The 23529-nt window shown below is 42.5% G+C and overlaps 1 protein-coding gene across 1 annotated transcript; it reads left to right on the top strand.

Moving 5' to 3' along the window:
- Positions 1-370: 370 nt before the first annotated feature.
- LOC107194538 (tetratricopeptide repeat protein 25-like) lies at positions 371-6114 on the top strand. The gene is made up of 4 exons (XM_015584180.1): positions 371-558; positions 2604-2867; positions 3659-4260; positions 5201-6114. The coding sequence occupies exons 1-4, from the start codon at positions 371-373 to the stop codon at positions 6112-6114; spliced, it is 1968 nt and encodes a 655-aa protein (XP_015439666.1).
- The last annotated feature ends 17415 nt before the right edge of the window (positions 6115-23529 follow it).

Raw genomic sequence — 23529 nt, 5'->3', positions numbered from 1 at the left:
GTACGTTAAACGGCGACTAAACAAAATGGCCGTAGTTAAAGTTCATCCCCATTCAGATTTCTATTTAACTATTTCGCAAAAGTTCTCAGCACAATTGTATTTTCTAGCTTTTTCCAGATTTTGTAAACTCCACCTAAGCTTTCAGTTTCCGTAATTCTGTTTCAATCGAACGCAGTTCTTCCTAAATAGTAACTGGTCCAGGCAATCTGAACGTGGAAACGCAACGGATAATGGAGTCGTCGGCCCGTGAATCGATTCGAACGGTTCGATTTTCGAGGCTGTTGGACCGATGGAAAGAGAGCTTCACAGGTGTGTGCATGGCATCCGTGACTAATGTGTACGACGTGAGAAGTTTCAGAGCGAAAAATCGATGGCTCTCCTCGCGACGAAAGGCATCAAGGACGAGCTGCTCGACCTGAACGAGGTTAGGAAGGCGGTCGAGACCGCGGAGAATCGCGCCAGGTCCGAGCAGAAGAGGAACGACACCACGGTCGCTAAGCGAACGAATCGTGTCTACGCGCGGGCACTTCATCGCGAGGGCGATCAACTCTACCACAGGTAAGAAATTACCATATTCGCGGCGAAAGTTCTCGCATCGGTGCCCCCTCTCAACCCCCTCCGACGATTGCCAGGCGCAACAAACGGAATTGGAAATTTCTCGTTCGACGACGACGGGGGAATTTATACATTCGGAATTCACGATTGCGTAGAGATGGGTCTGCAAGGCGACGATGATAACAACGTCCTTCGAATTCATTCCCGCACCCTCGCTTTTTTTTATTGCCATTAGTAATTCCCTTTCCCGTTTTTTAAGGAGCCCGCCTTGAAGACTGTTTTAACACGGCGGAAATTTATGGATCCTGTGCAACCTGTTTGATCTTTGCCACTCGTTTTCTTTCCGGTTTTTTTTTGTTTTTACCCTTTAACGCTCAGTGTTCCACTGGTGACGGTGATGACAAATTTTGTTACCGGTTAATATTTAGCTTTTGTCAGCACGGATACGTAGTTTCATTGATGTTAAGTAGATCTTCTGGTTTTCTGAAAAATAGGTTTGTTTAATGTTGATATTTTCGACTTCAAAATAAAGAGATACAATGTACGTATCAGTGTAGTAATTTTGAAATAATTATTTAAGGTTTCTGGGCGTTAAAGGGTTAACTTAGACCGTAGTTTATGCTACATGTGTTTCGGTTCGATGCTTTGAATCTGGCTCGCGGTAGCACGAAGCGATGGATCGTGTAATTAGACCACGGATCTTTGATCTTCGGTCTTGTTATTCTGCAACAATGTTAAAAAGAATGTGAAAAGAACGGGTTGACAACTTAGTAGATACAAGATAATGAGTTCGTTTATAGACGACCATGGAGATACACCGTGATCCGAAAATCAGCCGAGCGTTAACGTAAACACGTGTTCAGCACGTCAGAAGACAGGGATTTTTCGTAAAAAAACAAAGTAGATAAGGAGGCTCGCGGGTCGTTAAGAATCGTAAAATGCCAATTCAGATCAAAGATAGTTCTTTCGATAACAGCCTGTGAAAAGTTAAAGTTCATTAAAATATTCCAAATATTACGCAGAATTTACAATCACCCTTGAAGTAAACGAACCACAGTCTTCTCCGTTTTATTACTTTTGATCCTATCGTACCACGAATCCAATTCCTGATCATGAATAACTATCGTCATTTTTTAAACGCACAACTAGATAAATTAACCAAATCCACAAGAATTGTTGTTACTCGAATAAATCTATGTTTCATCTTTAATTTGGTATTAGAAAAGTGCAGAAATAGTAATAATTACATTACGATTTAACTTTTCAAGTAAGAAGTGCAAGGCAATTTCTGATCATCTAAATCATATATATCTGTATCTCATTCTGAACTGTTAAATTTTAAAGCTATTCAAAATTATTTAGAAATTTTTTGGCAAAAAACCTTCATTATAAATACACTAAACTGATCAGGAACTGGGTCTGTGACGTTACAGCTTTAAATACAACCCAAAAATGCGTCGAAGTCACATCTAGTCGGTGTCGTTTGTCGATGTGTTAATTTACGAGCACGCCAATATCTCGTGGAGGACTAGACAAAGATGACCTCGTTAGTTCCATCTCGCCGTGAAACGAGATTATCGTTTGTTGTATCGGCGAGCAATTCAACCGCGTTTCGCGAGCGGTCTCGCTCATTCAGGCATTGTTCCTGCGTGGTTTTAACGATTTAATCAGCGAAATTAATTTATTCCTTTGGAACGGGCTGGTACGATTATTCGACCGACCGTACGGTATCGTTTAATCACTTTCGCATAGTTAATTAACCCACAGACGGCGCGCGCAGGTTTTAACCGCCGGATGGACTAGCCGGGAACGAATACGTGAATCTGAATTGTAACTCGATGTAAAAGTTATTTCACTGTTCGGGGTCTATGCGATTTCGTGTCGAATTCAATTATGTAATTACATTTACAATTAAAATTTATTAATATATTATATAATACATTAATGTAGTTTATTTTTTTTAAATTTTAATTTGGTCCACGGGCAACTCCACACATCGTCCATAATTGATCGCATAATTTCAATTGGTCGATTGGTCAATTTTGCAGAGGCGATTACGAGTCCGCGTTGGTGCTTTACCATCGGGCAGCGAGTTCGTTTCCACGGGACAGCAGTCACAGCGTGGCCGCCACGCGTACCATGGCGACGATAAATTCCTGCAATAAACCGTCGAAAGCGTTGCGGAAGGCTGTGCCGTTCGCCAGATCGGAGGAACGTTTGATGGCGAGTTTGTGCCCCGAGACGGCCGCCATTTTGGCGAACGATAAGCTGAAGAAGTCGCCGGATCATGCCTCGGTGGTCGAAGCTTTGAGGTATATCATTCGTCAATCAATTTATTTATTTATTAATTGTTAAATAAACGTGATGAATCACATTAGTTTGAATTTAACGATCTACGACAATTTGAAGGTATTGAGAAATAGTTCTCGATGTGGGTCTATAGTCTTAATGAATGGTTGGATTGTTAGACATTCAGCACTATAATAATCACATGACTCTATAAGCACTCTAGGATAGTTTATGAAACAGTGAACATGTTTGTAGTGTCCACCTGTTACAGTACCCTTTACTCTATCCATAATATGACCTGTTTAATCGTTAACGAACGTGTCTACTATGTGTAGACCACCTACAAAGTAGGATCTGTCAGTGCTGTAAGTCCAGAGGCTTTAAGTCTTACCTAGACATCGATACATTCGAGGACAGTATGAACCTGTCCCTATACCTCCGGGATTAAACTACCCGAAATGTCTGAGTAAGGCTCTATACAGACTCGGCTTACAGTCTCAACCGGTATCACCAAGAACGTAGCGTTGAGCCCCGAGGACCCAGTATATATTAATCTCATTGATACCTACAGTCGGATTCACTTCAGATCCTTCGTCCGAAGACCAGTGATTACAATGGAAGCACTTCATTTAAATCCATTATATCCTTTTGTTCTCTCGGACTCGCGTAATTTGAACCTAGAATCCTGTTAATCTGTCCATCCGGCTGTTAATCCAGACGGAGCCTTTCACATAGTCCCCCCTAAAATTTAACGTCCAACGGTCTCTTTAATTCCCACTCAATCCTATTCTAATCAAAACTCTCGGCTTTCCAGCTACTTCGAGGATCACAAGAGCTTCTGGAAGTGCCCGCCGACACCACGGCCCTCGAATCCGAAATTGGCGCAAACAAGAGCGATGCTAAGACAGATGAGCAACGTGGCCGATCAGTATCTACGTGATCTCGAGTCGACGTTCAATTCCGGCCGGATGACCATCTCCATGAAGGTGGCGCAAGAATTGCTGATGGTGTCTGGGGCCCTCGAGGACCCGAGCCGCTATCAGATAGCCGCGTACCACTATCTGTCGCTGATCCACGTCGCCTTGAAACGGCACGATCGCGCGGTGTCCAATGTGTCGCGACTGATACGGTTGTCGAAGAGCACCGGGAACGTGGTGCAGATCTGCCGGTCGTTCGTCACTCTGGGCAAGGTGCATCTCAGTTTCGGACACTTGAACGCAGCAGCCAGGGCCTGGAAACACCTGGCTGGCGATCTGAAGGAACCGATTCCTGTCGCTTGGATCAGACATGAGATCGGACGGTGTTACTCGGAGGCGGGGAAACACGTGGAGGCGATGGAGATGGCGATCAAGTGCGTGGAGGCGGCCATAGAGGCTCGTTCTACGAAGTGGTTGCTTCATGGAAAGCTTCTGCTAGGTGAGGATCCAGGGAACTTTAGGTTTCTTGGTCTGTTTTTCTTTTTTGAGAATCAGCCATCTAGTGCTCGGTTCTATCCCATTTCGTCAGAGGATTATCCGATACTTGATGTTGTAGGAGATCTTATGGGACAGGCGGTGTGTGGAGACGTTTCTCCCAGTCGCTTGGGTTATCGGTAGCGGCTGTTAGGTGGCGAGGTTTTTCGCTAGCGGTAATTAGAGCCTTTGGCTACTTAAGGGGCTTCGCCGAGGAGCAATCCAGGCGTCTGGGGTAGGGGTCGTATACCATCAGCCCCACTGACGAGTCTTGGTAGACGATTCCCGAGACGAAACGCCATCTTTTTGTTGGATTTCTTCTACCTCGAGTAGCCAGGGGGTGATTGTACTGTCAAAGAAACAAAACATTGTTGGATACACACAACGAGGAATACTCTGTATCCAGTTGCTTGTCGGGAACCGATTCACCTAATCCATTGGCCCATACAATACTCGAACCTCTAAACAGTCCATAACCAAAACCAGCCTATCGAATCTCTGACGAGCTTGGAATCCGACCGGCGGTGAATCAATTTCCAACCTAAGCACGATTTACATCCGAAATCCCGGAATACTAATAGAGGGTAGCACACAGGGCCACGAAAGCTGGTACCGTTAATCCGCGGTGAACGTTTAATGCCGTTCATTCCACACTCGAGCCGTGGATGACCGGTAGTCTGACCAAGGATAAGAGTTAGATTTACCGCAGCACAATCAGTGTGGATTACACTTCAGCATACCCTCGAACATCCAGTTCACGAGTTTCGACTTTTCAAAGTCAACGAACCTCGATATACACTCCGTTAGAGAACACGAAAGGGTCCAAAGTTCTACAGGATCATGAAAAATCCTATTCTCAAAGTTCGCCCATGTCGTCGATTAACACAATTTAAATTCATCCGTAGGTCAAAGCCTGGCGAGGCTGGGAAGACTAACGGACGCGTCGACGGAGCTTCAGATCGCCGCGAACATCACCGAGGAGGAGGGCGACACCCCGATGCTGTCCTACATCCGTGAGCTGATCGATCAGGTGGCCTGCGCTCTCCGTAGGATCACGGACGTGAACGGGTGTAACGGCGGCGGGGAATCGAACACTCATTCGACAAGAACGAAAAAGGACGAGGAACAGTCGAGACGGTTCGCCAACCGTACGAAGACCGTGATCACTACGATGTTCGCCCAGAAGAGGGTGATCATGAAGTATCGGGACGGTGGTTCGAGCAGCGACGCGTCAGTCGACGTCGACGAGGAGATAACGATGCAGACGGAAAGGAGCTTGCCGAGATCGTGTCGTGACAGCACTGCAAGGTCGAATCTTGAAAAGGAGCCAGTCGGTCGCGGAGGTGACACGTTCAGGGTCGAGGAGAAGGCCAGCGGGTCCAGTTCTTACTTCAGCGAAGAGTCCTCCAGCTCGTCGTCGGTTGACGGCGAACACGTCACGGTCATCGAGGACGTTGAAGAGGACTTGGAGGAGATAGCTCGTAAAACTGGCAGTAATGTCGAGGACGAGGAACCAGGAACGAAACGCGGGACGAGCTCGACGTCCATGAAGACTGTCAACACCGACGTTACCTATGTGATAGAACGCAGAGACGACAGTCTGTTGGGTAAAACAGACGATGGATACGATGTGATAGTTGGTAAAGAGAACCGCGAGAGGATCAGGAAGCTAACGGGCGTTCAGATGATCCAAGATCTGGCCAGGAAGAACGAGCTGGAGCTACTGGAAATGGCCAGGGATTTGCTGTTGATGCCTGGCGCGGGTGATCGATCGGGGGATCTACGGGATTCTGGCGACAGAACGGCCTTGGAGTTTTGAGGCTCCGTTATTGTTGAGGTATTAGGTCGAAGGGAGTTGCCTTGCTCGGGAAGCGTTTGTGCTTAGGACTTCAGGGCCTCTGAACTGATACACCATAGTAGCTAATGCTAGACGTCTTTAGAATACCGATTCAGCTGCGATTGATTCATTCTGGACAAAGTATAAACATGTACGTCGTATAATAACTTTTTGCAGAGAAAATATAAAACGGATCACAGATAAAGTAACAAATTTGTAGGGTATCTCGTATTGTCGGTGCTACTTTTAATTCTTCATCAAGTTAACAGGCTTTTCGATGTTCACAGAGAGTCTAATTAATTATTTGTTCTTTGTTTCATGACCGCAACAGAGTTTCTGTTATTATCACGTTCGTACCGAGACGTTTACCGAACAATCGCCAGGTGGATCAAACTGTCAACAGCGAAAGCATCGACGAACGGAAGAGTGTACTCGGAGTTTAGCGGATCGTCGTGTACGTTCGTCAAACTTCTGCAAACTCTGGACCACCTATTCGGGATGGGGCAAATCCGACGGGTCTTCGATATCTCATCGTTCGCTTCGAATGAAAGAGGGGAACGGGGGCGGCCGTACCGCGAATTCTAGCGGAATCCTCTTTCAGCACGCCACGAATCCCGGCTATTTCGAGCGCGAAGGGGATTATCAGTTATCAGGCGAGCTCCGACGGTCGATTGAATATTCATTCGCGTTACCGATGGCCGAATAACGGATCTCGACGGGCGTGCCTGGGCATCCGTGAACACGTTAAGGATGGAGATCCACTCTGCCAGGACATGCTCTTTTTTTTTATTCTTTTCTCTCGGCTTGTCCTAGATCCGGTGGTTCCGCTCGAATTCCTCGGTCAGACGCGTGGGAACTAGGTATGTACAGTAAATTTTCGACTAACCCTAGAAATCCAGGAGCGCTTCGGAGCAGTTGTAGATGGACACGATTTCTGTGCTTCATGAATTGTGTCGATACATGAACTGCATTTCGGGCCGAGCCTGCAGTGTGGAATCCCCAGTAAGTTACTCTACTCGATAATCCGAGCTCCGAATAATTTTTAAACCGTTTTCATAATCACAAATGACGTGAATCGATTCGTTTCATAATATTCACGCGGGTTCCTATTACCACGGGCTGGTTCAAAATAGCCAGTCCAAAAGAGAAATCAATATCACCGAGATGTTCATCGAGTTGAAAGAACTGCAATGAAAGTTTTATTGATCCTCGTGAAAGTTTCCTGTTACTGTGTTGTCTACGTATTCACCTATGCTATAAGTGGATGTTATATACAGTCTCTGCTCGGCACACGGTGCACATCCTATCGAACGGAACGCGCTCTCCGCTGGTATTTCCACCCTCGAATCAGTCGATGGTAACAGCCTGGAAATTACGAGGCACTCGTTGCGTAGGAAAATGTCAATTCCAGGGCGGATGGTGCGTGCGTAGAACACGAGGGACGCTCGACGAGCATAAAAGGAACAGAACGGCGGGGACGAAAGTGTGGAGGGGAGGGATGGGGAGAAAGGCACTTTCCGAGCTACCTGTTGAGCTACCTATGTGTTCTCGACAGGCCTCTTTTGTATGGTCATCAAGGAGCGCCGGAAATAGCTCTCCAGGCGGCCGTGTTTTCGAGCCGCGAGTCGACGTAATGGCGCTTGGTATACGACGCAGATCGAACGCCAACGGTTACTGTCCTCTCACGATCTGATTGGCTTTCGACACATTTGGGATTTTTCACGGAACGGTACTTTCCAGTTCGTTTCATTTATTACAGGTCGGCGGTCAGTTCTCTTTTTGCAGTCGTGGGGAGTAAGACCTAATGGTGTTCTTGGCGAAGAAGTCATCGGTGTTAGTGATTTTAGTCTCGATTATTGTCCCAAGATTCTATCGGTGCTCGTGCCTTCAATATATCTGGGATTTTTTACGGAATGATACTTTTCAGTTCGTATATTTTATTAAAAATTGGTGGCCAGTGCCCTTTTGCAGTCGTGGAGAGTAGGACCTAATGGTATTCTTGCCGAAGAAGTCTTCAGTGTTAGTGATGTTATTCTCGATTGTTGTCCCAAGATCTCATCGTTGATCAGTGAAATCATCGAGAAACGTCATTCGCAGTAGTCACCGCGACAGTAGAAGATCACGGACAGTTTCATTTCGAATCTCTACTCGGAATTGTCTATTCGAAGAGAAAGTTGCAGAGATACCGGGTATCGATTCGGCTAGACACTGCGTGACTTTCGAGTGGCAGCTTTAATAAACAGCCGGAAAGTTCATGGGGGAAATTCCTGGACTAGAGCCGCCATTATTTTCGTCCAAGGATACTGTCACACATTGTCGCAGACGTTCGTCCTTCCGCGAACACACGCGATACTTTCTAATAACGTCTTGGAAACGCCCATTTTACGGCTATTTTTTGGTCTAAGGCGCCTTTAAGCCGTCTTTAAGGCGTCATTATTATGATTAATTTTAATCGACGATTAACTCAACAGTGTAAGCATCCGTAAAACTTCTATTATTAATATTTAATTATAGAATATTTCTATTCTTAATAAGATACTCACGGGAACCAAGAAATCCCTACCTTTGTTCTTATCTTTATGAATCACTTCATAAAAGTAACATTTTGTATAAAATTCCGCAGCCTAGTAATAACTTCATGCACCATTGCAGCATGTGAAATACGCCACTTGACGGCTCGTTTCCGCTAGGCGTACGCGCGACGGCCATTTTGTAGGTGTTCCGAAAGTTTCGTGTGCCGCCAGTAGCCTCCATTAAAATTCGTGGAGGACCACTGGCCGTCATCGGTTAATTACTTTCGCCCCCTCGCCCCTGTGATTGGATAAAAGTTGATTCTCCCGTGACGCGTGTTAATCGAATACGAAACAGACTGTCCAGGCGGGAACAACGCTCGTTAAACAATTAGCATTTCGATTAAAACACCATTCGGTCGAGAAACAATTATCCTTGTGGCTCTCTGGGAATATTCTACCCGGTTCATTTATAAACACAGCGTATCAGTACTTCAGACAACAAATCCCTCCTAAATGAACAAAAAAAAAAAAAAAAATGTTGATCTTCCGTATCTCGAAAACAAACGGTTCCAGAGCCACTCGTTGATCATAATTGATCGTTCTACAGATTTATATTATCGAAGGAATCGTACCATTAAAAAAGGTACCATTAAAAACTACTATTCCTGTTATATTATCTTACACTTGAAACCATGCAAACCGAAAAGAATTGTCAATTTTCCCCTTCTTTCTGAAATAACAATGATATACAGACAGTATTAATTAACCATCTTGGATACACGAAATCGAACTCTGTAATATCGATTCGAGGAACGTTCGAATGTTTACCTATTTGGGTTAGAAAAAGGATCGGAGGAAGTATTTGCTGGAAGAAGAATAAAAGGTCTGGTTCGTGATGTCTGATCAGCGACGGGGATATTCCACTCGAGTGTCGTTTGTCTTCGCATCGAGATCCTTTGGCGATACAACGTAGAAACCCTTGAGGACGATGGTGGAAGAAACAGGGGCGAGGTTGCTGCTATTCGACGACGGGACAAAAAATGGTCTCGTTATGCTCGCTACCGAACAGGCGTGTCTTTTACGGGGCAAGAAACCGGATCTCACTGTTACTCCCTGTTATTACCGTCTCGTCGTTTATGTCGGCCGAGGGGTTCATCTTTTAAGGAACATCTCGCTTGGTTCGAGTTATTTCAATTATTTGGAGGGAAAAAATGTGGAGGGATGACGATGGAAAATGGTCTGACACACTCGTGGAATTCCAGTTGTAATGGAGACCAGTGACTTCTTGCCGGTCCACTTTTGCCCCGAGACACATTTTAACTTCGTTCCGTCCGACGTTTATTTTCCGCTCTGAGTGGTCAGATTACGGGACATTTTGTTTAGGTGACAGGGAGACGAGCCAACTCGTGTATGTGTGCTCTCTGTGGCTATTTGTCTCGGCTGTATTGGTTAACGGGTCAGATCGGTGTAACGGCGAAAAGAAATCGAACATTTCTCAGTCTTGGAAAGATGTCCCTAAAATGTCCATATTTTGAAATTCCTAAAAATGTGATTGTGCCTAAATATTTCTGTCGACGAAACCACTTTGTATTTACATTTTTGGTCTTTTAATTCATCTGTTTCTAAGAATTTCCTGGTGACAGTGGTTTTTTACAAATTTTCTTAATGTAATAGGAATGGCTGAAAGGGACGGAACTTTCTTCACGATAATTGGAAATCGCGAGGAGGAAACAGGATTCGTTAAAGGCTCTCTTCGAGGATTTATCGCCTCGTTTCCCGTCAGGCGTTGTTTTTTCACAGGATCGAATCCACTTGGCTCCGCCACGCCGTTTCTATCGGCGCTCAGGGAATCTCCATCGATTGTTTTCTATTCCCATGGCGTATATTCCTAGAGTCGCTTACGCCGCTCTGACTACGGTGTCTCCTCTCGATCGTTCCTGTAGTAAAGCCAGGAAAAGATTCTCGGTATTACGCCGGAAATGACGGAATAAAACGGGGAAGTTACGCAGTCTGGATTCTGACTCGAACGAGGCGTTTCTCTGTACCGATGAAATTTTTAAGCGTTAACGCTTTATCGTCCAGACGCTTAAATCGTTATTTCAAAATTACGAGACTGATATATATGTTGTGTCTTGTTATTTAAGGTCGAAAATATCGATATTAAATCGATCTATATTTTTTCGTTTAATTCCTTTCGATTTATTTTTGGACAGAATACCTGAATTTCTAAACTGAAAACGTTGCGATCGACTTTATATCAGTGAAACTACGGGATCCTTGTTAACAAAGGTTAGATATTAAGACAGAGTTTGACGGCAGTTTTTATTATATTTTGGTGCGTTAGTGTTTTTACTGTAACATTCTATGTTTTCACGGAAAGAACTCGAACTAATAATGTTAGTTATTTGTTAAATTGTACTATACTCTTACTTAATATGTTGTATTAAATATCTAGTATTTCCATAAGCAATTCATGCTCGGCGAATATCTCGTCCCGTACCGTATTTCAATTTACCGGTCTCTTTTACACTCGACATCGAAACACGAGATAAATCTCGCGTACCGACAAATCCACTCTCGAATCGCAGATTAAACGAAATGTTTCAAATAACTCGCGTGTACGCGAACGCTTCCACTCTTTATACCCGTTCGTTCGAGCCTCGGAACAATTTACGCCGAGTTGGGGACAGATTGTTCGCCATTCCCAACGATCTCTCGAATTAATACGTTTCGTCCTCGAACGCACACCGGTTCGCCAGTATGGTCAAACGTTTCGAGGGACGACGTGCAACGATCGCATCGGATACCAGGGAACAGAGCAAATATTATTATTGTGGGAGTCGAACCGTTTTGTTTCGTTAAACGATCGCAGAGGAACACAGGCCCTGTCATTGAAAAATTAAAGCAGGAAAAACAATGTGTAATAATAATGCCTGTGTAAATCGCGGCGGGAAAATGGGATTGAATTTTCGAAAAAGGAAAAGAGAAATCAACGAGGACCAGAGGAGCTCGGTGTAATTGTTTTGCATTTCATTCGAGTTACTGGCAATTTTCTACGGTTTTTTTTTCTTTTTATCTCGTGGTACATCTCTAGAACGAGTGTAAATTAAATTTGACAGAAGAGTCTCGTGTTTGCAAGACGATCCTGGACCCGTCACAACTCAAGATTTTCGATCTTGAGTTTCAGTGCTTGGAATAGAGACGAAATGTCAAAGGTAGATTTAGGTCGCTATATCTTCTAATACAATATATGTATATAGATAGATAGATATCGCTTTAATCCTCTGATACGGTATCTGTAGTACGGATCACTTCAGTCTTCTGATGAAATTATAGATATCTGTAGATCGCCTTAGTCTTCCGACACAGTCTGTGCAGATACAGATCACTTTAATACAGTCTATATAGATAAAGATCACTTTTGTCTTCCAATACCCGTCAATATAGATACAGATCACATTAGCCTTTTGTATACACAGTATACATATAGATAACTTTAATTCTCTGATACATCGAATCTCAAAGCTTACGCAATTACCTATATCGTTTAACAATAATTAAAAGATCCTCGTTGAATTTCATCGAAGAAAACTGGAATTATCGTGCGGTAGTTTTCCAGGAAATTCATTTCATGGGGACGATTGGATAAATTCTCGAGTTCACATTCGACGGTTGTGTGTGTGTGCGTTCCCCTTCTTCGATTCCATTCCTTTCGAAAGACGAGCGTCTTATTTGCCGAGTTCCCGGGGCATTAGGAGTTTTAGCAGAATTGGGGTTCAAATAGGGAATAGGCAAATACTTCCTTTGTTCGGTGCTCCGACGACGCCGTTCTCCTTTTTCCCCGGTTGGGTTGGAAGAATTTGAGAAAATAATAGGGGCTCGCGGAATATCCTCTCGAATGAACTTAATATTTCACCACGAGAATTCTTCTGTCATTGATAGAGCTATTAGTAACAAAGTATCAACGTTGTTTCGCGTTGTCGATTCTGGTCCAGGTACAATTATACAGAGAAATTCCCGTGCGCCTTTTTCCCCGGTTTTCCTGTATCTGCATCTCCGACTGCAAAGTCCCGCGTATCGATTTCCCCTAACGTTATTCTCGACACGAAAAATGAAGGGTTGCGCACAGATTCTGTTCGGATGAAGCAGGAGAACGGTTGCGAGGAACAGAGGAAATGTGAACACCTTTATACGTTTCCTTCGTGGAACAGTTGCGGCATTCCGTGTCGGAGGGAAAAAATTCGTTGAATTTCATGCGACTTCACTCATAAGGGAATAAAACTGACTCGCCGATTGGAACGAAACTTTGTAGGTTTCTAGAGTGATCCAAGACTGGAATAACTGAAGTATGCTTCATTTAAAAGTGTGAAAACTTAATCCCAAAGTCGATTATATAAGATTATATTGAAACATAATGTTCACTTCGGGTTATATAGACTCCAGGATAACAGTAGGGTTAAATTACTCAGCATCGATGCAACGTCTCCCAATGAAATCAGTGAGTTGTTGTACCCCGTTAATACGATTTCACCGATAATACCGATAGCAAAATGACAATCAAAGGCAAATAAAGGCCGTGTCCGTAGATCACGTGACCAGGAAGGCATCCTTCAAAAATTGGCCGACGTCGATTCGATCCGCCATTGTCGAATGTCGTTCGACCGGAAAATGTCTCGTTGATTCGTTTCCTTTTGCCTTGAATTTCGTCCTGTATCGCGTTCCCGTTCACATCCGACCGATACCAATCCATCGATGTTTCCTCCCCCCTTGCGTTTTATTACATGGCCACGAGAACGTGAAAATCGAGAATCGATGGGAGTAGAATCGAGTATTGTTGTTGAATAAAAAAATTGACCAAAGTATACAGGAAACTGGCAGCTCGTAACAATCTATGGGAGCAATTTTTCCCCTCGAACGACTTCTGGAACGACAGCCGACGCATTTGACAGTCGGGTACTGGAAACGTGATGGGTTTGTCGAGGTCCTATAACTCCGTCGATCCGTGGAATCGAATGTTTATATTACTCCCTCTTCTCTGTATTTTTTTTTGTTGATTTTTTTCAAATTGTGATCCGTATACGAGAGCGCCCGAGGGGACGGTGAACTGTAACGGAGGACGGGAATAACGTCGACGGCACTTTCTGTTCGTTTAATTCGAGGCGTGGGCAAAACGGGACCGGAAATGAGATTGTAAGTAAGATCGTGGGATGTAACGGAAGAGGAGGGAGATCAAATATGAAGAGACCTGTGTGTGTGTCCGGCTGGGTTTCAATAGTAATCTTCGTTTCTCGGAAAAGTTGGAGGAATTATTCTGTATGGTAGGTTCAAGTAGAAGTGGCCCGGAATGGTCAGACCATAAGTTGGGTTTAGTATTAATTTCCTTTGAGTATCGTGGAAATTTTAGTAAGTAACAAAGATCGTCTAAAAGTCATAATAATACGAAGACAATCCTATTTCTGTTAACAAAGATATGTTTCTGATAGAAACAGGCGGGCTTTACGTGGAAAAGATCGGGAATGGTCAGACTGTTATGCGAAATTTTGTAGGTAATAGTTACTGAGAATATTCTACAAATATCCACTAAAAGCCTTCTCTAAAAATCTTCCTAAAACTAGTAAAATATTGCCGTCGATCTTCTTATTCCAATTACCGAGGATTTATTTCTCCCACACTCCTACGTCCTTCAAAACAAGAAACAATTTTGAAATGCTCATTATTCACGAATATTCAAATTGTGTAATATCAAATTCCAAAATGAAAATATCTCCATTTCTATTCGCTGTATACACTATTAATCCTTTCCCTTCGGTCGTAATTAGTTTCCATAACATTTCGAGGACCATACGAAAAATAGAATAAACTTAAATAATGAACTTTAGACATCGTTCTTTCGTTTACGACATCCTGTACACATTGCCCTCGATAGTTTCACCGCCCGACCAGCGTGGGCAGCCCCGAAACCAGAAGCGAAAAGTTACAGGAAGAAGTTTATTCCCAGTAAAAGGAAGCCCCGCCAGATCCTGGAAGAGGGTGGCCGCGCAAAAACGGGAACGGACGGAAGTTCGCTATTTGTTCCGCGAAAGGAGTCATTATCGGGGCGAACATAGTGCTCCGGGCAGTTATAGAAACGCATTAAGGCGTACCTTTGCCGGCCAACGGTGACCAACCGGCTCCGATAAGCATCGTTAACGTCGTTAACTCGTATTTGACCGGGCTTCGGATAACAAATTAGCTTTGTTGGCGGCCACGACCCTTTTTGTTCCATTCCGACCCTATCCAATAACATCTGTACCAACGTGTAAATTAACAGTGCCAGTTAACACTTCGAGCTACGTGTACTCTCGTGAGCAAACTCAACTTCCACTAGGGGAAAAAGCGGTGTAAGAGCCTCCTACCATTTGGTAAGTTTATTCCAGGTACTGAAATAAATGTTAAATCGAATGTTAATTTGGCATAAATTTCGGTGAACGAATATCAAGTGGTGAAGCCCCTACGTCAGTTTTTCCAACTTTGATATTTCTAGCATTAAATATATTCGATCGTTCTACCGTTTTTGGAAATTATTTTGACTGTTCTCCAAACCTGACGGAACGCTAACCCAGATCTGTTCTGTTTTTTCGTGTGAAGTGCTCCGCTGTTCAGGTTGAATAAACAGCGATCAGAGACGGAGCCATGTAGCTTCCGATATTCAGCAATTTGGACAAAGCGTTTAGCCGCGGAGATGAATGAAAGGAACAAGCCGTGAAAAAAAAAAAAAAGAAAATATAAAATAGAAAACGTCGGGTCTGTCAAACGGATGATGGATTCGAGCTCGGGAAATTCTGATAGAATTTTCGATGGCTCGTTGCTTCTTTCGTCCCGTTTCGATTCGAAGCTTCCATTGTTTCTGGTCCCAAGTATTTAGCTTTTCTTTTTCGGGGTTTACTTTTCTCCAATTTTGATCAGGTTTCATCGATGGTCACTGTTCTGAAATCTATGTTAATCAGTTAAAACAAACAGTTGTTGTTATTTATTGTTACTTATAAAGTTAATAATTACAACATAGAAGTTGTTTCTGTCGTTGAATGAAATTTTCCATTAACTTTCCTCCCCTCGAGAACGTTCTAACGATTTTCGTTCACGTTCAGCCCCTATCCTGTTCGTTAAAAATTTATCGAGTGTCCACCGGCTCGAACGAGATAGACCTGAACCTTTTTTTTTCCTCGATTTTTTTTCTACGGCCACGACACCAGGAATTCGTTGGTTTCTGTATTTTTATTTTTTTTTATTCACGTAACACGGACCTCGTGAAATTCGTTCCGTTTAATGGCTCTTCGTTCGATGGGTATAATGGAAATTCTTTAGATAATCCGGATTTTAATAGTATGCATGAATTATCGATATTCTTCATCCCCAAAAATTCGATAGAAGCGTAATCGTTCGGTATTTTATACAAATTTAATTTTTCTACATTTATACGACCGTTGTCGCTGACGTTTGTTATATAATTTTAACAAGAAATTTAATTTTTACCGTTCGTGAAAAAGTTTTAGTGCATACAGAGTCACATGGATATGTATTGTTGCAAAAATTGTTCTAATAATAGAAGTATTCTCAAATATCGTTGAATAGAAAACGATTTGATTTCTCGAAGATCATTTAATTTCGAATCAAAGCGTAATCGCCAGTCAAGAGGAAGAATTGATGGTAAATCGGAACCGTTTTAAGATGGATCGTTATTAATCGTCTGTTTTCAATCTGTTCCTCGTTAATATGCCGAGGTCAGAATGTCACGTGGAGGGAGAGAGAGAGAGAGAGAGAGAGAGAGGGGGCGGGGCAAAAAGGAAACGGAGGTTCGTGGAACGTAAAAGGGAAGCGGATTATTTATTAATGAACGCCCGCGGACCTTGTAGGACGGGTCACAGAAATATTTTTTTCCACGGAAAACCTTTTTTAACAAGATTTAGTTTATTATAGCCGATTGCAACGACGATACAATCTTCTTTAGTCGATACCGTGTTCTCCATACCGCGAATTTGAATGAAGTTAAGGGTTTCGTTTTTTATATTTTTATAATTGTATTAATATACCTAGAAGGTAGAATATTCTGACGCACAAGCATCATTTTCTGAAGGTTTAACGAGGTAAACGGATAAAAAAAATCGGGCTCATTAACAAATTCACGGAATCCCAGTGCTCTAATAAAATAACGTAACAATTTCTTCTATGATCCTGATCTAAGGGTAATATTAATACACTACTTATTTACAAGTACTGATATTTAGAAGCCTATTAATAGGTTACCGGTCAATAAATTATTAACAGGGTAAACAAAGTTTTGTGAAATCAGTCAAAAAGATTATTTGCATAAACATCTGCAGTCTACTGATAATTAATTCTAAACAAAATATATCAGGTTAAATTTTCACCAAATCTGACTGCTTAGTTCCTTTAAAGGTTCGTTTTAATGGGCTTCGATCGCGCAGACATCGTGGTAGCAGCGTATCGCTCTGCATCCAAGAGTCAAGCGAACTGTGCTGTAATTAATACGCTGTGCAATTAAGTGCATCGACAAGTCACGGCGTGTAATCGAGTTAATGGAGAAAAAAACACCATGCTCAACAGCCGTGCGCGCAATCGTTCGCGATAACGCGCCACGTTACTCTTCCTCGAGGCGGATGTCGAGAGTCGACTTCGGGTGGGGACTGAAACTTTCACGGTCATTAGATTGGAGATCCGACGTGTACCAATTTTCGAGGATACTTTTTCTCCTTTTTGCGATGGGAGACATTTAAAATTGCATTTCTGTGTACGCGGTGGCCTTGAAATAAGGACCAGGGAAATTCGGTTCTACCAGGGATGTTTCTAAGGTTCTGGGAATTGTGTTATAAATTTGTTATTTTATTTATTTTCGTTCGTATTATATTGTAATATTTCAATATAATTACCGTTTAATTGTATGCACTTGTCCCAGCGCGAAGCTAATTTTTCTGGGCCATCGGAAAATAGGGTTTTCAAGTTCAACCGTTGTGAAAAGAACAGAGTTCGCAGTGAGGTGACATTGAAAGAGTCTAAAACCATAGGGTATAGAATCGTTCCCAAGAATTGGACATAATTTTATCTTCCAGATTTCAATCAGAATTTCATAATCGTGTCGCAGTTACGCTCAAGATTTCCATTCGAATCGCTTGAAAAATCCTTAAGACGCGCGCTCTTCCACGATCGAACACCTCCGTTCTGCAACGGATGAAAAGACTCCGGTTGCAAAATGGAGCCTGTGCGTGTGTATGTAGGTACCTTCTGCACGTGTACGGCGCACTTTCCGCGTGTCTCGTTTTTAAACGAACCCAGGAAGTGCCACAGGAGTTGAAGTGGTTAAATAAATCCACCAGTGCCTTTCCCTCAGCCGCAGTTTATTTCGCGATACATCGACGTCTTCTATTCCCTACAAAAGCCCCTTAAAAGATCCCCTATAAATTCCTGTATAGGAAAGAAAAAAAAGAAACACCATTACCTTTCGGTAAAACATGGTTCGCAAACAATAATACATGATTTTTCGCTCGAATTCCACACTCCTTTGTGTTCGAACAAAAATCGTCATCGGTAAAATACGGTCCACGTGCCTTCGAATTTTCCGCGGTATTTATACGAAGGATTAAAGTGTCGAAATTCATGTCGGGAAAATTCGCGTTATATATATTTATTCTGGCGATCCGTTCGGAAATTTGACAGGGTAATCGAATTTCTCGAGTGCTCGAATTCCAATTCGTTTGTGCCATTCTCGATTCAGGGAATGTTGAAAAATTTCAACACGACTACTCGGTTCCTATGTAAATGCAGGGGGTCTGGAGGGCTGTTGTTTAATGCAAATGGCCCAGTCTGGACAGATTTCTTTTTTTTTTTTGTTTTCCGCTGCACAAAGGTTCAGGGAACCGTCGAGGCGTGTCTGCTCCACGGTGTGACGTCGAATCATTAGGAACAACTTCGACTATGAACTCGGAGGACGGTGTTTTTCCACACTTTGTTCATTTCCGTGGACGTTTTTTCTTTCCCTTTGTTTTTAATTTATACGTTAAGTAGGAAAGGCTGAAAGTATCACGCTGCCCCTCATTTTCACCATGCCTGCCAGCCAAGGCCCGTTTCTAATGGAACAAATGGAAGTCGTATTGGGAATTACCAATAACAACGTAATAATAAATAATTGCCACGATTGAAAGTGGATGAAGTTTGTAAAAAACCACTTTACAGTCACAGAGTTTTTTCGATCTAACGAAGTTTCACGGTGGTGATTTACGAGGGGGTTACGTCGAGGTGAAAAAAATGAACGAAAATTTTCTGTACTCCTATCGGCGCTTGAAAATCTTCTATTCTGTTGTTTGAACAGCTTACACACGACAAGGACGTAATTCCGTTCGGCTGAGTCTCTGAGAGATCTCCTCTAGGCATGCTCGTCGACGTTACTCGAGCTCGCGTTTCCACGAAAATATTATATTAACCGTGTCAACACCCGCGCAAACCCAGACTGTGGGAGGGGATCATAACATTTGCTTTCAGCTACCGTGTTGTCGTTGCCTGGAATTTAATGTTCGCCAGGAACGACACGGTTGGATCAACAGGGACACGTTTCGCGCCACTTTTCGCCGTTTGGATTTAGGCGGTGTGGCCGTTTTTAATTCAATAAATAACGAACATGATTTTACTGTTACTCTGGGAGGTTTGGTATGTCTCGAGGACGGATCGATGGTATGTAAACGACACAAGGGAGATACTTCTCTATGGAAGACACGAATTGCAAACCGTGCATTTGTATTTATGAATACTTTATGAAGTTACGTATTGGGTCACTGCAAGGATCCGTGCTGTTCTCAGACACGAAGCTTTTAATTCTGTTATAACGAGATGTTGTCGGTGGATGTGGAAGCTTCAGTTTATTCTGTTATAGAGAAACAGAAGGTCGTTAACGGTAATGGAGATTACATATAGGTAAATATTTTTCCAATTTGAAGATACCACAAGTGTGGCATCTCTTCTGAATTTACCTTGTGCCCTTTCGGTTATTAGGAAGCTGTATTTCGAGGCTTCTGTAAGGTCGAGCTTATGAAACCGTGAATTTTGATGTTCGAAACATTTCGAACAAACGATAGGAAGAATTCCGTTCGGTGGAAGAACGAAAACATTCCGGCGAACGATCGTTGAATGGGCTGTTAGTCTTTTTTTTTCGCGCTCGTCCTTTGTCCTCTGTTGTGAAAACATTTATTCGCGGGAGGGCGGGAGTGTGGAGAATTGAACGATGTGAAAAGAAAACAAGGGGAGAAAAATGATCGGGGGAGCAAACTAAATATAAAATACCGTGGACAAAAAAATTCTTCTCCCATCCCCCCCTTCCATCGATAGAAAAATATGGATTTCGGTGTACGCGGTATGTTGAACGCGCGCACGAATTTTCCCGTTGTTTATCGATGTTTGGTCGACGGCTAGAAAATCGCTGGTCAAAGGTCGACGGTGGAAATACCTCTGTGTACGAATGCAATTTTGTTGGTTATATTTATTTGTCGACAAAAAAGAAAAACGAAGCACTTTTGTAATTGCGGGAACACCATGTGTTCTTGTGTGTTCGCCATTTTTATTTTCTAAATCGTTTCGCGTGGAATGTTACCGAGTGTTTCTTGCAAAATTGTCGAAATTAAATTATTTGTTTACGTTGGATCAACGATAACGTTTTTTTTTTTTAATATTGATCGGTTTTTAGAGAGGTCACGGTAAATATGATCCTACATGCACTGGAAGGGGAATTGTTCTTTGTGAAAATACGTGTGACAATTTATTTATTTTATTTATCCGGAGTGTAATTTATATTGTAATACAAAGTAAATTCATATAGAGGTACACAGAGGTGACCTGTACAATATACCCACATAGGTGTGGAAATACTTTGTTATTGACATATAACTAAGAATTAACAGGAAAGGAAATTATATTCGAGGTCGTTCACGGTACTTGTATCAGGTAATAAACTACTTCTGACGACCTGTTAATGTTCCGCGGAACCCATGAAACTATGGTACACCAGTCATAAGTCACGCGTCGATGGGGACGGATCTAGCCTTGACCGAGTTGCTCCCGTGCGAATACAGTGTGAGGACAACCCTTGTGGAGGGCGCGTACGACGAGGAATTTCCTGTAACACTGTCTTCAGCTTGTTTTACTAAAATAACGTAGCAGTTTACGGTAAAATTTTCTTTATTGGATATATTATCGATAAATATTTGTGCAATTTACTCGATAGATTTTTCAAAGCAATTGAAGCTACTTATTTCGTGATACACGTGAATATATTCTAATTTATATACTATTGCAAACATTATAGTGGAATTTGATTTAGAAATGTTGTGGTCGAGAAATGACAGAAACGGAAGATTATCAGATGAATCTGTCACATTTTTGGAAGTTCCGTTATAATTGTAGCATTACAAAAAATTGAAATTATGTATTCCCCAGCATTACGTTTCTTCCGTCCCGATATACACGTTAATCAACGAACACGAGAACAAATTCTTCCATCTCTCGTCTCTCCTTTATTCATTCCAGCTTTTTCGTCGGCCTGCAGCTTACTCAAATAATTACGTAAATTATTTCGCCTCGACAAAGCCAGACGCTTTACGTAACGTCCCCAGTCGACGGTCGCTAAAAACGTCTGCCTTTGTAACGATCCTCCCCGCGAACAGAGGGAAATAAGCGGTGGAAACTTATTCGAATAGCATGACAAGGATTCCCTCACCGTTTCTTTTACGGGGGAAATTCAGCGCGAACTGGGGGACAATACACAACTTTCCAGGATCTTGTGAAACGAGACAATTATTAAAGTCGTTAATTTTAAATTAATTCACTTCCTTTTCTCTATAAAACTGTGTTAAACAAAAATATTCAGTGGCCTGAAAAAGGGCGACTCGTTCGAAATTATTAAACCTACCAAAATGATAGTAACAAAAAATTAGTTAACCCCATTGTAGCTTTCAATCTTTCATCGGAATTCTTCTGAAGAAGAATCCCAAAGATGTCACTTAGGGACATGTTTTCATTGCCGATCGAAAGGATTCCATTTTTCCCCGCTTAAAGAACGACAGAACGTTTCCCTTAAACCAATCGTTCCCGGATCTAATCCACTTTGGTCCTCAGAATTTCATCGGGACGGGTTGAATCCATCCATCCATCGTTGTGAGAGGTGCTTGAGGAATTATAAGAGCTCGTTCGATCGCAATTACGTTCAAGGGAAGTGGTCCCGGTGGTAAAAGGAAAACGGGGTTGGGGAGACAAGGGGAGGGTTGGATTCGTTTTGTTCAATGAGATATCGAGCCTCGATCACAGCTTGGAAAAACCAACAAACGACGGACGTGACTGTAAATCGTAAACTCGCGGACTTGGAAGCTCCGACCGCGGTTTCTTGAGAAGATTGTCACAATTTCCGTGATGGGATTGCCTTAGGTAGCCATTACCCGAGGGATTGGCCTTTAGGGTGCGTTTTTCACCTGAGATTCTACTCTCACAGGGACGATCGTGTGATCCCATTCTGGGAGCCGTTCAACGACAGCTTTAGATAGTTTCTGAAAAATGTATTTCAAATCGATGGAACAATAACTGTCGAATGAATGTAATGGAATATAAATCTTAAAAGACATTGTCTGTGTCATGTTACGTAAATGTTCATGTAATACCATTGAAATAATAACCTTCTAGATTATTGAAACGGATGTAATGAAATTAGTCTGTGAGCAAGTCTCCGAAGTGATAATCGCGATGTACATTGAATGCAAAGGAGTTTCTAGTGAACCTTTCAGTGTGAAACTTCTCAATCGTAAGGTTTCCAACTTCTTCAAACGCGCGGGAATTCACGGCGGAGTTTGCCTCCGAACTCTGGCTCCTCGAAGTCCTATTCGGTTGAAGTTTTTGACCTCAGGCGGTCGCGTAAAACCCCTTTAACATAGTGCTGCCCGTTGATGGACTTCTTCACACGCTTCAGCCACCCCTTACGTGTCATTAGATGATCTGAGCTTCGGTGGTTAGAATAGACTGGTGCCCTGGTAGACTCTAAATGTGTTTTCGATCCTTTTCACGCCAGTGGACGATTCTTTTATGAGAATTATTTTTTATTTGCATAAAAATCCGTAAACTAGTAACTAGTAGTAATAACTTCGGTTGTTGTGTCTCAGAAGTGACGTGGGTGTCACACTAGGTCAATTTTATCCAAACCAATATTCAATCAGCTGATGTTTAAAAACTATTCGTTAAATGAAGTCGCAAGAAATTCCGAGGCAAAGTCCGAACAGTGCAGATTACATTTTCATGGTTAAAAATGAACATTGTAAGTTTCGTCATGTTTAAAAAAAAATTCTTAAAAAAAGAGCACAAAATCCTGAAAAGTTTTTTTACTTAGGGCGTCAATAGTACAATTATTTTCACTGATACCCCGAAGATATTTCACTTCAAATCCAAATTGATCCAGTCTGACAACGAGGGTTTAAAAAAAACATTTATTCGAATCAAAAGTGAAACAGAAATCGTTCTGTGAATGAAACAAATTAACACACTTTTAGCCCCGTTTGATAGACGGGAAATCTCTTTACAGGAGCGTAACTACATAATTCGGTGCTTGTCTCTCTAAATATACCTCGTTAACGGACGAACACGCGCAGTCAGCTGTAAATGGGAACGTTATGAACAATGTGTAACGGCGCCAGGATACATGAAAAATTCCCCGGGAAAAGTTGTACACTTCAGGCGGGTCGTTCGCCAGCAGTTGAACGTGTAATTAAATTCCAGGGTGTCCACGGGTCACGGTCGGTTGTTGATAACGGTAGGTACGCGTTACACGTGGACCCCGCGTAATTTAATTAAACGATTTAATCAC

Source organism: Dufourea novaeangliae, unplaced genomic scaffold (genome assembly GCF_001272555.1).
Source record: "Dufourea novaeangliae isolate 0120121106 unplaced genomic scaffold, ASM127255v1 scaffold8, whole genome shotgun sequence".
NCBI lineage: Eukaryota > Metazoa > Arthropoda > Insecta > Hymenoptera > Halictidae > Dufourea > Dufourea novaeangliae.
Note: the sequence above shows the minus strand (reverse complement) of the source record. Positions and strands in the feature narration are given on the sequence as shown.

What these genes read in the sequence shown, in the direction of transcription:
- LOC107194538 (XM_015584180.1), top strand. Translation starts at nt 371, where the DNA reads ATGGCTCTCCTCGCGACGAAAGGCATCAAGGACGAGCTGCTCGACCTG. An exon ending in GGCGATCAACTCTACCACAG is followed by an intron (nt 559 to 2,603) that starts GTAAGAAATTAC and finishes TCAATTTTGCAG; the next exon opens with AGGCGATTACGAGTCCGCGT. An exon ending in TCATGGAAAGCTTCTGCTAG is followed by an intron (nt 4,261 to 5,200) that starts GTGAGGATCCAG and finishes ATTCATCCGTAG; the next exon opens with GTCAAAGCCTGGCGAGGCTG.